Source organism: Oncorhynchus gorbuscha, linkage group LG14 (genome assembly GCF_021184085.1).
Source record: "Oncorhynchus gorbuscha isolate QuinsamMale2020 ecotype Even-year linkage group LG14, OgorEven_v1.0, whole genome shotgun sequence".
NCBI classification, from domain to species: domain Eukaryota; kingdom Metazoa; phylum Chordata; class Actinopteri; order Salmoniformes; family Salmonidae; genus Oncorhynchus; species Oncorhynchus gorbuscha.
Window position 1 is genome coordinate 37,322,536 of NC_060186.1, and position 15,456 is coordinate 37,337,991.

Sequence of the window (15,456 nt, forward strand, 5' to 3'; positions counted from 1 at the left end):
TGTGATACTTTGTAGAGGAGATTCTTGGACAATGGAAGTGAATAAAAACGTTTGGCCATATTCATTCTGCCACAATTCTCCAGTTTACAATCTCTGGACAAAAGAGTCAAACACCCTTCACAGTGCTCAACCAGATTTCATGTACATTTATTCTTAACATGTGGAACATATAGTATAAACATTTTACTGAAAACAATGTTCATCAAATGTTACCTGTCAATCGGACATGATTTTTTTAAACAATTCAATTCCGGAATACAGTTCTGCCCATTGTGATCTATTTGTTAGCTGACTGTACAATCTAAATAAGTGTCAAAGCTAGTCAGACTGAAATCATCCCTATATAGACCTGTGTCAGTCAGTCAACAATTCTTTTAAATACATAAAATGACTGACCTCCAGTTGAAGAGTCACCAAATATCCATTATTCAAATACAAAGTAATCATAACATCCATTATAATGATCAACTACCATCACTTCTCTATACCAAATAGGGTTGTCTGAATATACAACTTCTATATACAAATGGGCTTTTATATATATATAAAAAGAAAAAATAAGACTGAGGGAAGTACTGCACGTGGGTTTGAGAGTTTACCTGTCTGTTGCTATGGTTACCAGGAAGTAAGTCAGTTGAACAGGGTGACTCATGTCTCCCTCATACTGTTATTGTAATATTATTATGCAATGCTTATTTCATAATCTCCCCCAAACAAGCCAACTAAGGCCTAATTACAATCTGATCAAGCGATAGCCGACACCCGTATAGCTCATGTTTTAGCGGTGACGGAGGTGGAACTGTGTCGGTGCTGTCAAATTGGTGAGCAGCTGCTCTTGTGGTTATTGTCACGAAGCCACACCCATTGAATTGAAAATCATTCAAATGAAATGAGGAATTCTCTCACATTCCAGTGTTCAAACTTGTAAACAAGGCTGCGTGGGATTTTTCTTAATGCGACTCCATGCAGCCAATGGCAATGTTCACTTTAGGTATAATGCCAGGAACCGCTTGTAGATTTTTATTTTACCAGGTAAGTAGACTGAGAACAAATTCTAATTTACAGCATCGAGCTGGGGAAAAGTTACAGGTGAGAGGGAGGATGAGCCAATTGGAAGCTGGGGATGATTTGAGGGCCAGATTGAGAATTTAGCCAGGACACCAGCGTTAACACCCCTACTCTTACGATAAGTGCCAGGGGATCTTTAGTGACCACAGAACCCCTTTAACATCACACCCTACACAGGGCCAGCACCCCTGCACCTCTCTGATTCAGAGGGGTTGGGTTAAATGCGGAAGACACATTTCAGTTGTACAACTGACTAGGTATCCCCCTTTCCAATTACTGGAAATAGTTTTTTAGACCAGAGGAAAGGGTGCCCCCTACTGGTCCTCCAGCAGCATCTCGTCTCCCATCCAGGGACCAACCCTGCTTAGCTTCAGAGACAAGCCAGCAGTGGGATGCAGGGTGGAATCCTGCTGATTTGACAGCTCTAACGCAGTTCCACCATCAAAATATCAGCTATGCGGATGTCGGCTAAAGTGGTTCTGATTGAGTCAGGCCCTTAATCCTTTTGCACAATATACTTTCTCCCCCCCAGAACAGGATACATGATGATCTGTATATTCAGAGTTAAGTCAGTGTTTTTTTCCTTTACATTAATACATAAGAGGTCTATCTACAACATGATTCACAATTTAAATAAGTCTGCTTCTTCCTACAGAAAACCACCATCAGAAAGATCCCACACAGACAAACAGCCACGGATAATTACCAAACATTTTTTTAAGAGCAAGAGACCCCAAAACTAAAGTACGTTCTCTATCATCGGGTGCCAACTTTGGTTAAAACAAAAACAACCGACAAATAAAAATAATAGATAAAAATGTAAAATACAAAGTATTAAATATTTGTATTAAAATGATTTAAAAATCCCAAATGAAGGTTGCGAATGGGGCATAGGAGCTATATATATTCTATATATTTATTTGTATGTAAAAACATTTTTGTTTTATTTAAATAAAAATATTATACCACGGACACCCATGTTCGTGTTCACTGTAGCTTGGCTGTCAGACCAAGCACCCCCCCTCCCTCTGTGTCTTTGCCTGTGGCTGTCACGAGGAGCGTCCAATCTTAAACAGTACTTCACACATGATGGCCGCCACGGCAGAGCTCAGCACAGAGGACAGAGAGCTATCCAGTAGCCTGCTCTCGTAGAGAACAAACTCTGGCCGGTTCTCCTTCACCTTGGCCATGGCCAGCAGAGCCTTGGCGGCCCTGCACATCATGTTAACGCTGGGGGGTTCGGGGTGGGGGACTGGTGCTGGGTGTAACAGGCTGTGGGGTCCCTGCTGGTGCTGGGCCATGGCCACGCAGTCCTCCAGGAAGCCGATGAGTGTTCCCACGCTGCCCTTCTGCAGAGCGATGGCACGCGCCGCCGTCGGGTCCCCCTGTGCCAGGTTAGAGAGCACAGCCACCGCCATCTCCCGGCATACCTGGGACTTCCGCTCACCCACGTGGCGCACCAGGGTGGCGTAGAGCTTCTCCTGGCGGCTGAACGGCGGCGTGGCCAGCAAGAGGTCCACGTTGTTGTCCTGGATGCTCAGCTTGCACAGGCACTCCAGCACCAATCTCTGGGGGGTGAGGGAGGAGGAGCAGCCCGCCGTGGTGAAGGGGTCCTGGGCCTCGGCAGAGGGACACACCATCCAGTGGAGCAGCCCGTCCAGGACGGGCAGACAGATGCTCTCTGGGTAGAGGGACAGGTCTAGTTGACCTGAGATGTTAGCCAGGGTGACCAGAGTGTTCTCCCTGAGGGCTGACAAACAGTCCCACCACCACTCGTCCTTGCTGCAGGCCCGGCCCTGCTCCTCCTCCCTCTGGTAGCTGGGAGGTGTCCTCCTCCTCTGGGGGTGCAGGTGATGCAGAAGGACCAGCCGCCCCAGGATCAGCACCAGGCCAGGGTGGCGGGACATGTCGTTGTCATTCCCTGGGATGAAGGAGAGGCCGCGGACGATGTTGGAGACGCAGACACAGCGGCGGGCCAGGGCGTCCTGCCAGGGTTCGGCCGTGGAGAGGGGCGCCTCGTCCCAGCAGCGAGGCTCGTCCTCCAGCAGGGTCAAGATAGGGCTTTGGGTCTGCGCCCCTCCTACAAAGGAGTACGCCCCAGTAAGATCGTTCCTCTCTGACAGAGACTGAGAGCCTGGTCGGGCACTCAGCATATCGTCCACGGTGGCTGTCTCAGTCATGGTCTTCTCTACAATGGCCCCTTCTTCCACCTTCCTCTCCTCTGTATGCTTGCTGTCCGTCTCTTCGCTGCGTTTCTCGAAGTGTGTCTGGATGTGGGCCGTGGAGTCCCCCCCTCCAGCCTTCCAGTGCAGCAGGCCAGAGTTGAAGCCCCTGGGCAGGCTGAGTCCCTGGCGCTCCTCCACCTGGTCCTCCTCCGCACTCTTCTCCTCCACCTTGATAGGCAGCTTGTCGTACTTACTGGCCTGTTTGGGCCTCGGCTCTGGGGGCCCCTCGGGCTGGGGAGGCTCAGACTGCTCCGTGGTTGCCCCCACCTCAGATTCTTCCCCTTCTACCTTCTCCTCTTTCACAGTCACCTCGACAGGCTCCTCCGTCTTTTTGTCTGGGACCGCCTCCTCTGTGCTGCCGTTGGCTGTGGGCTTCTCTATCTCCGCCTCTTCTAGCCTGTTATCCCTCTGCTCTTCGCGTAATTGGCTGTCGAGCTCTGGAATGGTAGGCTCTTCCTCCTGGTCTGCGATTGGTCCTAGCAGCGTTCTCTGTCCCTCTGTGCCCACCTCATACTCATCCAGGATCCCAAAGATGGAGATCAGGCACCGGCGGAAGTACTCCACGATCAGCTCCAGGAAGCCAGGCAACTGGGATAACACAGGGAACAACATATTAGTTGGGTGCATTCTGAAATTATTGTGTGAAAGACCATAGACAATAGCTTAATCATTTGTCCTTCATCCAGTCATGGTCAAATCAAATTATATTTGTCACATACGCCGAATATAACTATAAGTGTAGACCTTACCGTGAAATGCTTACTTCCAAGCCCTTAACCAACAGTGCAGTTCAAATATTCTACATATTTGCAAAATAAACTGAAGTAAAAAATCAAATAAAAAGTAACAAAATAGCAATAACGAGGCGTTATACAGGGGGTACCTGGTACCGAGTCAATGTGCGGGGGGTGCAGGTTGTCAAATATCCACGCCACTTAGAATGAAGCCTGTATTCGACATGGTATAGTATAGATATCGGAGGGAATATCATTGGTTTAGTCCAGTCTCGTGGATAATGGATATCATTGGTTTAGTCCCGTCTCGTGGATAATGGATATCATTGGTTTAGTCCCGTCTCGTGGATAATGGATATCATTGGTTTAGTCCCGTCTCGTGGATAATGGATATCATTGGTTTAGTCCCGTCTCGTGGATAATGGATATCATTGGTTTAGTCCCGTCTCGTGGATAATGGATATCATTGGTTTAGTCCCGTCTCGTGGATAATGGATATCATTGGTTTAGTCCCGTCTCGTGGATAATGGATATCATTGGTTTAGTCCCGTCTCGTGGATAATGGATATCATTGGACATTGGATATGGTTTGTGTCTCACCTGTGCGAGGGTGAAGGAGGACACAGTGTTGTCGTCATACAGCAGGATGTTGATGGTGTCCAGGGCCCACGTGCTCTCCGCCAGCAGACCTGACTTAAGGGACATCATCACGCGCCACGCCTCCGGAGTTCCTGTGGGTAAGAGGTCAAAGTACAGAGGTCGGAGGAGAGCGACATATATTAGAGCTTGGGACTATAAAAGAAACATAAATCAACACCGACCATACCGATGACTTATCACAGGCATTTTGCTAATATCGTTCATTATGATAAGTAGCCTATACTAGAGAAATGTCAACTATAAATTCATTAAGTTTGCTAATATGGGTGATAGTTAATGAGACAATTGACGGCTTACAACAGTCAAACCAGTCGTAGTAGTTTAAAGGATGAAAAGAAAACATGGTGCAGATTGTTATAAATATATAGTTTTATTAATCGTTATTGAATCAATTTAGGCAATTTATCACGATATGGATTTTTGTCCATATCGCCCAGCTTTGCCCTACATACTGCAATACTTTTGACCAGGACCCATAAAGCTGTGGTGAAAAGTAGAGCATCATAAAGGGAAGAAGGTGCTATTTGGGAAGCAGCCATTATGAATTTAGTTAGTATGCTTCATTCTCCTACCGGTCTCCTTGGAGGTAAGTCTGCGTCTGGCCTTGAGTTTGGGCAGGGTGGCCTCCACTGACCCCACGGGGAAGCTGATATCTCTGTGGAGAGGTAGAATGCCCTGCCCTGACATCCCTCCGCCGAGTGAGCCTGGCATGGATCCGGGCATCCCTGCCTTCTTCAGAGATGCCATGTAGGGGCCCCCATTGTTGGGGGACAGGGGTCCGGATCCCCCCATGGGCCGGGGGAAGGGCGAGGGGCTGGGGGCTCTAGAGATGTGGTTGGCCATGGCGGGGTTGGATTGGTAGGAGGAGGTGGGCTGTCTGGATGCCATTGGGGGCATGGAGGAGGCAGAGGAGGAGTGGGGTGGATACGGGGGCTGGTGCTGGCCTGGAGGTCCGGGGGGCCACTGCCCATCTGGGGAGTTCCTTCCCTCTGGGTCATCCCCCGGGCCCCGTCCCAAACCAGGGTAAGGGGGCCCCTGGCCCAGTTGGCCACGGTAAGGCCCGGGGTAGCCCATGTCTGTCCTGGGGTGCCACATGTTAAGCTGTGGGCCCTCTGCAGAGGCTCCGGAAGAAGCAGGGGGCCCACCACTCATCATGGCGTGTTGCTGTGGCCCCTGAGTGGCCCCCATGCGGTCTCGGCTGTAGGGGTAAGGGTACTGGCCCTGCATGGGCCTGCGCTCTGGCCCCATGTAATTCCCTCCGTACTGGCTGTACATGCCTGGCTGCTGTCCTCCGTACTGCTGCATGCCGTAGGCCTCACCCTCATGGCGCTTAGCAGGGGGACCGTACATAACCTCTGGTCCTACTGGCCTCTTATAGCCCTGAGAGGGAACACAGAACATTACACGTTAGATACTGTAGTCAGTGCATTGCAAAAATGATAGCTTCTCATTTGTAGGCGTACCTCACTCAAACACACACAGACATTACCGTTCAAAAATTTGGGGTCACTTAGAAATGTCCTTGTTTTACGAAAAAATAAATATATAAATAAATAAATATATATATATGCTATCCATGAAAATAACATCAAATTGATCAGAAATACAGTGTAAACATTGTTCATGTTGTAAATTAATATTGTAGCATGGAAACTGGCCAGCATTCCAGAGTCGCCTCTTCGCTGTTGACATTGAGACTGGTGTTTTGCGGGTACTATTTAATTAAGCTGCCAGTTGAGGACTTGTGAGGCGTTTGTTTCTCAAACTAGATACTCTAATGTACCCTCAGTTGTGCCCCGGGGCCTCCCACTCCTTTTTCTATTCTGGTGAGAGAAATCGGGAGAAAATAGACTTCTTGGATCTTACAATTCACAAAAATAAAGACAACAGGTTGGAGTATACCATCTTCCACAAGCCACAGAGTAGGAATACACTTTTACCCCCAGACAGTAACCACCCGGTCTACGCGGAACATACCGGCAAAGCTAACGATTATGCGCACCAGGTTTCCTGACAAGCGGGTATGTTAAAAGTGTCATTGAACAGGCCTATAACCCGTGCTAGAGAGACTGAACGTCAACGCCTACTCACTGGCACTGACAGAAACCAGGACAAAACGCTTGTGTTTCCCCCCCACAGAGTACAGCCCAAATCCATTATATTGAAACAATGCAACACATCCTCAAAAGTGATCAAAATCGAGGAGAAGTCACAACATTACCCGCTCACATGTTTGCCCCCGCCGTGCGCGCAATCTAGCCGACTCCGTCACGCACAGCATGCAGCTACCCAAGAAGCGTGACACTTTGGCTCCCGGGCTCGCCCAATGGCAATTACAAGTGTGGCCACTGTGTACAATGTGACAGCACGAGCAATACCATCTTTAAAAAAAATTGTAGCACCCCAAATATCATATACATGCTGAAATGTGTCAGCGGGGCTGCTTATATTGGTCAAGCTAAACAAGCATAGCAACTTTGCGTCGTAGAACATAAGGCTGCTATTTGTAATAAAAACATGGACTATGCCATTGCGCAACACTAAATGGAAGCCAACCATGGCTCATCTTCCTCCCTACACTTTATAGCTATAGAACACTTATACTTTTCACTCATAGGAGGGGATATCGCATGTAAACAAAGAGGCTGTAACGTAACAAAATGTGGAAAAGGGGAAGGGGTCTGAATACTTTCTGAATACACTGTATTCACACACACAGATACACCCCTTCAATTTAGTGGATTTGGCTATTTCAGCCACAGCCATTGCTGACAGGTGTATAAAATCGAGTACACAGCCATGCAATCTCCATAGACAAACATTGGCAGTAGAATAGACTTACTAAAGAGCTCAGTGACTTTCAATGTGGCACTGTCGTAGGATGCCATCTTTCCAACAAGTCAGTCCGTCAAATTTCTGCCCTGATAGGGCTGCTATTGTGAAGTCGAAACATCTAGTGTTACCACGGCTCAGTCGGGAAGTTGTGGGCCACACAAGCTCACAGAACGGGACCGGAGAGTGCTGAAGTACATCTGTCTTCGGTTGTGACACTCACTACAGAGTTCCAAACTGCCTCTGGAAGCAATGTCAACGCAATAACTTTTACCTCGGGAGCTTCATGAAATGGATTTCGATGGCCGAGCAGCCGCACACACACACACACACACACACACAAGCCTAAGATCACTAGCAACAAGACATGTCAGAGGTGAAAGATTTCATTTCTTCCCGGTACGGGACATCTTTGTGTGCACGTGCGTTCCCCAAAAACATTTATGGGCATATTTAACAGGCCTGGCCCTGGACGTTCTGCCGCCCTAGGCGAGACAAAAAAAAACTCCTATCCCCGTTAAACTAGAATGGTGTGCAGCAGGGGTTGGCAATAGGTTTGGCCTTGTGGCAATTTTTTTCTCAGCTAATAGTTGGCAGAACATAACTCTATTCCCTATTCATAGGCAAATTCATCTGGTTAGTAGGTTATAGAAATCAGTTCAATGTCAATAACATATCCTAATATATTCAATCTGATTACACTGATGAAATCAGCAATGTCTCTATTATTTTTTTTTAAAAATAAGCTTCCTGGCTATTCATCTGTTGCTGGACCCAACAACTGAAGTGCTTTCCTGAAACCTGCCTGGCTTTAAACATCTGTTTTCAGAAAGTGAAAAGCGCAATTTCTTTGGTCTCCTACAATAATAACAATAAACCGGTACAGACCTTACTTTTCCCCCTGCAAGATGTGCTGACCATTTCTTAGCAGACTGCTAATCGAGTTGAGTTTAAACTTCACTTTGCATTGAAATGGCTAAGTTAGTCTATTTTCCCAGGTCACTTCCAATAGATTCAGTAGCTTAAGCACAATGCCCTCTAGGAACGGGAGGCTGGGACTGACCTGTTGCTGTGGATACATTCCAGGCTGGTGAGAGCCGTAAGGCATGGGGCCGTGAGGGTATTGCTGCTGCCCGTAACTCTCATGTCCATGTGGTCTGTGGTGGAGGAGGATGACACCAGTTAGAACACAGATAGATGGGGGACAAAGGGCGTGTTTCTGCTAAACTGATGATCATCATTAGCCTAGACGGACGTCTTACCTCTGCTGAGGGTATCTGTTGGCAGAGTACATGCTGGGGTCACCGCTGGAAGGTCCCATATTGTTCTGACCCCCAGGGGGAGCCATACCCCCCTCTGGACCCATCACATGGTCTGGTCTGGAAGGTAGGAGGAAACAATTATTTGGGGCATTTATAGAACTCTCTGATCAATGTCTCTGACTGAAACGTCGTGCAATGTTTATGACTTGTGATTTACAATTAATAATATATTTTTTATAATAGAGTGCCGTGCCTCAACTTTTGATCCAGCATTCGATTTGAAGGTGGCACCTCTACTCCAGTTGTTTGAGCACGAAACACCCCTTTTCCTACAGGTATAACACCCCGCGATGCATCTACTATGGTTAGCAGAATACACACCTTCTGTCGTAGCCAGGCCCGTAGGGGTACTGTGGCCGCGGGCCGGGGCCCATCCCCATCCCTGGCATGGCTCCTGAGGGAGGACCACGGGGGTACATATCCTGCAAGGCACCGCTGGGCATCTGACCTGGTCCATAGGACTCACTGCCCCCTGGCCCTGTGGAGGGAGAATAGACATGGTATTGTATATACTGTATGTAGAGTACGTGTCAACACTAAGTCAGCACCCTTTCACCAGGTCAAATCCCTTGGTACGTGTAAATGCACTTTGCAAATACAGGCGATTCAGATGTCATCAGCAATCATGTCAAGCGTTATCCAAGGCAAGGGTGTGTAGTACATCAGTTGACCACTGGGTGGCAACATAGTCTAAGGAAACAATCATCCATACAGAGCGTTTTTTTTTTACATCGGATCTGATGGCCTAACCAAAAACAAGGACGAAAAAGACATTAAAAAGTACCAGACCATATCCTATTCAGACAATAGGTGTATTATGTAGATTTTCATCTAATTCACAGTGCACACAAGCAATGGGGATAATACCAGTGTATGACTGCACTGTGTTATGCTACGTGTTTTAAGATCGCCTGGTCCACTCACCTTTCTGGGGCCCTCCATAGAGGTCCTTGTTGGCGTCGTACTGCATTCTCATGGAGGGGTCTGAAGTACCGCCACTCTGCTGATAGGGGGCGCCAGAGGGCATAGGCCCTCGCTTGTGGAAGGCAGGGTCACTGATCTCTGAGAAGGGATCCTGGACACGGATACCACCACTGTTCCTGAGGCAGACACATACAGGAGGGGTGAGGAGGACAAGAAAGGATGATACAAAGGGTATCCGTGTGTGTGTACAGTAAGACTAAGTCACACACACAAACATACACAGAAACACGGACATCCCTACAACACACTGAGTGGCCCCCCCCGGGCCCTGGCCTCTACCTGTTTCCTGGCTGTGGGGTCATGTGTCCGTGGGGTGTGGTGGCTGGGGTGGGGCGCTTCATACCCTCTGGCATCTCACTCATGGAGCTGCTGCCTGTAGACTGGGGGGTATGGGGGCCCTGTAGGGAGCCGGAGTTGGCTGGGGGGAAAATGAGCAACGGCAGTCAAAATTGAAAAAATAAATAAATAGAGTTCTGGTAAATGTAACAGCCGGCTAATGGAGTAAGATACTGAACACTTTTTGTATTTAAGAAATATTGACTGAATTATACAACAAACATGGGGGCCCTACAGGGAGCCTGAGGGAAAAGACACAGCCATACAGCATATTTTTTTTTGCATTTTATTTTTATTTAACCAGGCAAGTCTTTTAAGAACAAATACTTATTTACAATGACGGCCTAGGAACAGTGGGTTAACTGCCTTGTTTAGGGGCAGAACGACAGATCTTTTTTTTTTCACCTTGTCAGCTCAGGGGATTCGATCTAACAACCTTTCGGTTACTGGCTCAACGCTCTAACCACTAGGCTACCTGCTGCCCCATATAGAGACATGTACAGTGGGTATAGAAAGTCACCACCCCCTTTCAAAATGTTCACCTTTTGTTGCCTTTTCCCCTTTATTTACACACAGTAACCCACAATATCCAAGTGGAAAAATATACATATAAAAGGTACTTTCAAATTATCTAGGAGATAAAGTTGCGGAAAGGCACAAGTCAGGGGATGGATATAAAAATATGTTGTCTATCCCTCTGAGCACAGGTAAGACCATTATTAAGAAGTGGAAGGGGTATGGCACCACCCAGAACCTGTATAGATCAGGCCCTCCCTCCAAACTGGATGACCGGGAGGAGGAGGAGACTGATCAGAGTGGCTAAGAAACCAATGGCGACTTTGAAGGAGCTTGTGACCACGATATCACAAGCGCTCCACAAATATGGCCTCTAACCACTTCCCCCAAAAAAGCCACGTCTCGTTAGAACTTTGCCGAAAAGCACATTGTAGATTCCGAGACCAAGTGACAAAAGTTTCTGTGGCCAGATGAGACCAATTTGACTTCTTGGCCTGAACGCAAAACTATATGTTTGGCGAAAACCCAATACATCTTTCCACCCAAAGAACACCACGCCTACGGTAAAGAACACCACGCCTACGGTAAAGAACACCACGCCTACGGTAAAAAACACCACGCCTACGGTAAAGAACACCACGCCTACGGTAAAGAACACCACGCCTACAGTAAAGAACACCACGCCTACAGTAAAGAACACCACGCCTACAGTAAAGAACACCACGCCTACAGTAAAGAACACCACGCCTACAGTAAAGAACACCACGCCTACAGTAAAGAACACCACGCCTACAGTAAAGAACACCACGCCTACAGTAAAGAACACCACGCCTACAGTAAAGAACACCACGCCTACAGTAAAGAACACCACGCCTACAGTAAAGAACACCACACCTACAGTAAAGAACACCACGCCTACAGTAAAGCACGGCAGTGGCAGCATCCTGTTGTGGGGGTGTTTCTCTTCAGCAGGGACTGGAGCGCTTGTCAGGATAGAAGGGTAAATGGACAGTGCAAAATACAGACAGATTCTTGAGGAGAACCTGCAGCCATCTGCCAGGAAGTTGAAAATGGGGCGATGGCTCATGTTTCCACATGACAATGACGCAAAGTACACCGCCAAAGCAACCGTACTGTGGCTGAAGGACAAGAAGGTGAATGCTTGAACAATTTTGCAAGGAAGAAAGCACAGTCTAGGTGTGCAAAGTTAGTAGAGACGTATTCAGAGACTCATGGCTGTAATTGAAGCAAAAGGTGGTTCTACCAAGTATTAACTCAGGGGGGTGTTCACTTATCCAAATAGGCTATTTTACGGTTTTTATTTTTAATATATTTTCAGAGTAAAATAAAAAAATGTATCTTGAACATTGTGGGTTACTGTGTGTAAATCAAATTAAACGGTTGGATTTGATGTGCTTTCAACAAAAGGTGAACATTTTCAAAGGGAGGGGGGGGGGGGGTTGACTTGCTATACCCACTGTATGTACAGTATAAGTAAGCCTCGTCAGAACCAGAACGCCCCAGAGGGAAGGAGCCCATCTTCTGTTTGTGTAGCATGAGGCAGCTTGTACAAGGACACCCCCTGGACAAAACACAAGTCTAGAGGTAGAGATATGCATCTAAAGCTGTGTTGTATATATGGAATTTGGGAAAGAAAGATGCTTCGAACTCAATATCTGAGAAGAACAACATTGTACGAGATAAATATGAGTACTTAAAATGCAAAAAAATATATGATACATGTACAATACAGCACTGGTACAACAATGTTTACCTCTCTGATTCAGGCTAGATGGATCCTCAAGCCGGCTCTGCTATGTATGACGACTGCTTAGTCTAGCAATAACGTCGGCTTCCCAAAAAGTAGTGCACCATATAGGGAATAGGGTGCCATTTGGGATGCATGCAATTAATTCAGAATTTTACATTCTGGCATCTCCTTATATCAAAATGACTGTTCTCATTAACGATACAAGACCAGAATAAAAGAAACCTGACATTTTTTTTTTAAACAATTCAAGAAATTATTAAAAACCCTGTCTGTAATAATATGAGGCAGAGAACGAGAGGCAGAGAGAGAGAGGCAGAGAGAGAGAGGCAGAGAGAGAGAGGCAGAGAGAGAGAGGCAGAGAGAGAGAGGCAGAGAGAGAGAGGCAGAGAGAGAGAGGCAGAGAGAGAGAGGCAGAGAGAATTGGCTGGTCAGGTCAATGTGTTTGTAAATGAGAGGTGTTTCAAAAGTAAACAATGAAGTGGTTCAGCCATACGCCATCGCTCTCCCCCTCTCTCTCTGAGCGTGTGAACCCACATGACCCCACCATAATCAGGCGGGGAGAGAGCGAGAACAAGGGAGAGAGAGAGACAAAGAGAGAGAAAAAAAAATGCTGCCTCACTGGTCCATCTGTCTGTGGGAAACTAGGTCAGACGGAGGTCACTGTTGTTTATATCCCAGACAGCCACACCACACTCCTCCCCCCCCTATTCATCTTCTCTAGGGGGAAGGGATATTCCCCCGCTGCTTGACAGCTCTACCCCCCCCACCCCCCACTTCCTCACACGGTATTAGCTGTGCCCCCCCCTTCGCTCTCCCTCTGACATCAACCATCTCGCCCGAGGGGGGGGGGGGGGGGGAATCCTACAGCTGGCTGTCTGACAGCTCTCCCCCCTCCCTCCCTCTCGCAGTTTGACACAATCACCTGTCAGACAGAAATAGACCCACGTGCTGGGAGGGCGCAGGGAGGGAGTAGCCAGCCCAGGGAGAATGGAGATGGATTAAATGGAGGGCTGGATGACTGAGCAGAGGATGTGCTTAGTTTAGACACACCGTACGGGGCTGCCTGTGGATGTATGCATATTCCCCTGTTCATGCCTGTGTAAGATGACTATGGACGGGTGTACATATTTGTCAACCACAGCAGCAGGTAGCTTATCACTCTCACCTACACACACAGCATTCACACCTTGGACGTACAGCAGGTGTTACACACAATGACTTGTTGTAATGTAACTCACCGCATGTGGGACATAGCATAGATGAATGCGTTATTACAGGTCTGTATTGTACTGCATGGACGGGTAGGTTGTTTAGCAACAACAAAAACGGGATACGCGCGCAACTCTGGGGCAAAACAGATGGGGTTGGCTGTTTTAAACTATATTTCGTCTCCAAATGTTAATTGAAAATATAAATACATTTGCACCATGAGCATTTGTTGGCTCTCAAATACATCGTTACATTTGTCGGTTAGCTAGCTAAACACTTTAGCCGTATTAGCATTAACATCCGTCAAAACACCTCAAAACAAGACGTGGTGTCAAGAACAAGATACGACTGGCTGAAACGAGCCACCTACGATTCGCCACACGGCAGCTTCTGCTAGCCATCTGGCCGTTCAGAAGCATAACACCAGCACGGCCTTCCGGGCCACATGGATGCGCGCCCATCGTGTTCGTGACGTTGTCAGCCAACCCGTCCGTGTCACAAGCAACAGGTCACAGCTCAGTGACGTGGCTACAGTTCCTCGTAAAGTAAGCCTTGTCCGAGCCGGCACGACCCAGAGGGCATGAGCCTACCTCCTGGACAACGCCCACCGCTTTACTGATTCAAACAGAATTACAACACACGATATACATCTCTCCATCGCTCTACTCACCTGGTGAGGGCGGCTGGATCCTAGCCTGGTGCGCCTGGGCCTGTTTCTTGGTTTCTCCCGGAATCTCCAGCGGCGGCTCCTCTCCCCGCTCCACTTTACACTCGAAGGCAAACAGGTAATGGATGTACTGCTTCTTCAGAGAGCTGGCGGAGCTGCTGGACGTGCCCACGTTGAGGTGGGTAGACAGCTCCCTCCACTTCTTACTCTTGTTCACCTGTAGAGGAAAGGGGGGGGGGCATGGTCAACAGGAGACTGAGCAACCAGAGTTAGGTATGAAAGCGTATATGATCTGGTAGCACTAGGATAGATGGGCGACATTGGCCGTAAATAGCGATCGGTGACGTAAGGGGCTGTCTGATGGAAATACGAATTTGAGGTGTAGATGCAGCACACCTATTGCTTAAAGTCTCCAGCCTATTGTTCCTGTGATCAACCAGCATTTTCCCCACTAACGGTTCAGATTGGGGGAGGGGAAGCTGATCCTAGATCTGTACCTAGGGGAAGCCACTTAGACTCACCATAGCCAGGCCTCCTATCTCCCGGACAGACAGATAGAGGCGGCATAGGTCCAGGGGCTTCTTGCCCACGGCAGGCAGCATGGGTACGGGCGTGCCCCTCTCCTCCATGAAGGCCAGGTAGCGGTCCACCCACATCCTCCTCTCGGGCTCCCCGCCCATCTCATACAGGATGCGGATCTTCTCATTGGTCATGGTGGCCGGGCTGGGCTTCTAAAGGGGTGGGGCATATAGTAGAGGTGGGGAGGTCAGACAGGGCTACCACTGTTGTCATTGGTTATGGACGCTTTCATACAGACTGATGTGATCAACATCCAGGTTTACATTATTAAGACTTTGTGGTTGTTGTATATTCCATTCAAACCCAGTTGAATGGCAGCTATTCAGCCAGGTAAGTCCCACGGCTGTCAAACAGTAATGGAGCATGTGTCACATCTACCCCCATGTGACACAGGTCCACTCACAGGATTGGAGAACTTTCTCATTAACACACTCAATCATCCGAACAATAATACGCAATACAAACTCGAGAGTTTCATGTGACAAGAGAAGCATTTGAGATATTGTGGGGCAGCAGGACTGCCAGGTAACCAGCACCGTATGGGAAAGAGGTA

At 47.9% G+C, this 15,456-nt stretch overlaps 1 protein-coding gene across 6 annotated transcripts in view; it reads right to left on the bottom strand.

Moving 5' to 3' along the window:
• Positions 1-131: 131 nt before the first annotated feature.
• arid1b (AT rich interactive domain 1B (SWI1-like)) overlaps positions 132-15,456 on the bottom strand; it is a 116,024-nt gene continuing 100,699 nt past the window's right edge. For all 6 annotated transcript variants that reach the window (XM_046297944.1, XM_046297948.1, XM_046297945.1 and 3 more), the window contains 10 exons: positions 14,846-15,055; positions 14,328-14,541; positions 10,105-10,243; positions 9,766-9,941; positions 9,163-9,319; positions 8,782-8,898; positions 8,583-8,676; positions 5,260-6,067; positions 4,628-4,758; positions 132-3,881 (listed from right to left, as the gene is read on the bottom strand). In XM_046297944.1, the coding sequence (XP_046153900.1) occupies positions 2,118-3,881; positions 4,628-4,758; positions 5,260-6,067; positions 8,583-8,676; positions 8,782-8,898; positions 9,163-9,319; positions 9,766-9,941; positions 10,105-10,243; positions 14,328-14,541; positions 14,846-15,055 (3,810 nt within the window). In that variant the 3' untranslated portion in view covers positions 132-2,117. The remainder of the gene's footprint in view (positions 3,882-4,627; positions 4,759-5,259; positions 6,068-8,582; positions 8,677-8,781; positions 8,899-9,162; positions 9,320-9,765; positions 9,942-10,104; positions 10,244-14,327; positions 14,542-14,845; positions 15,056-15,456) is intronic.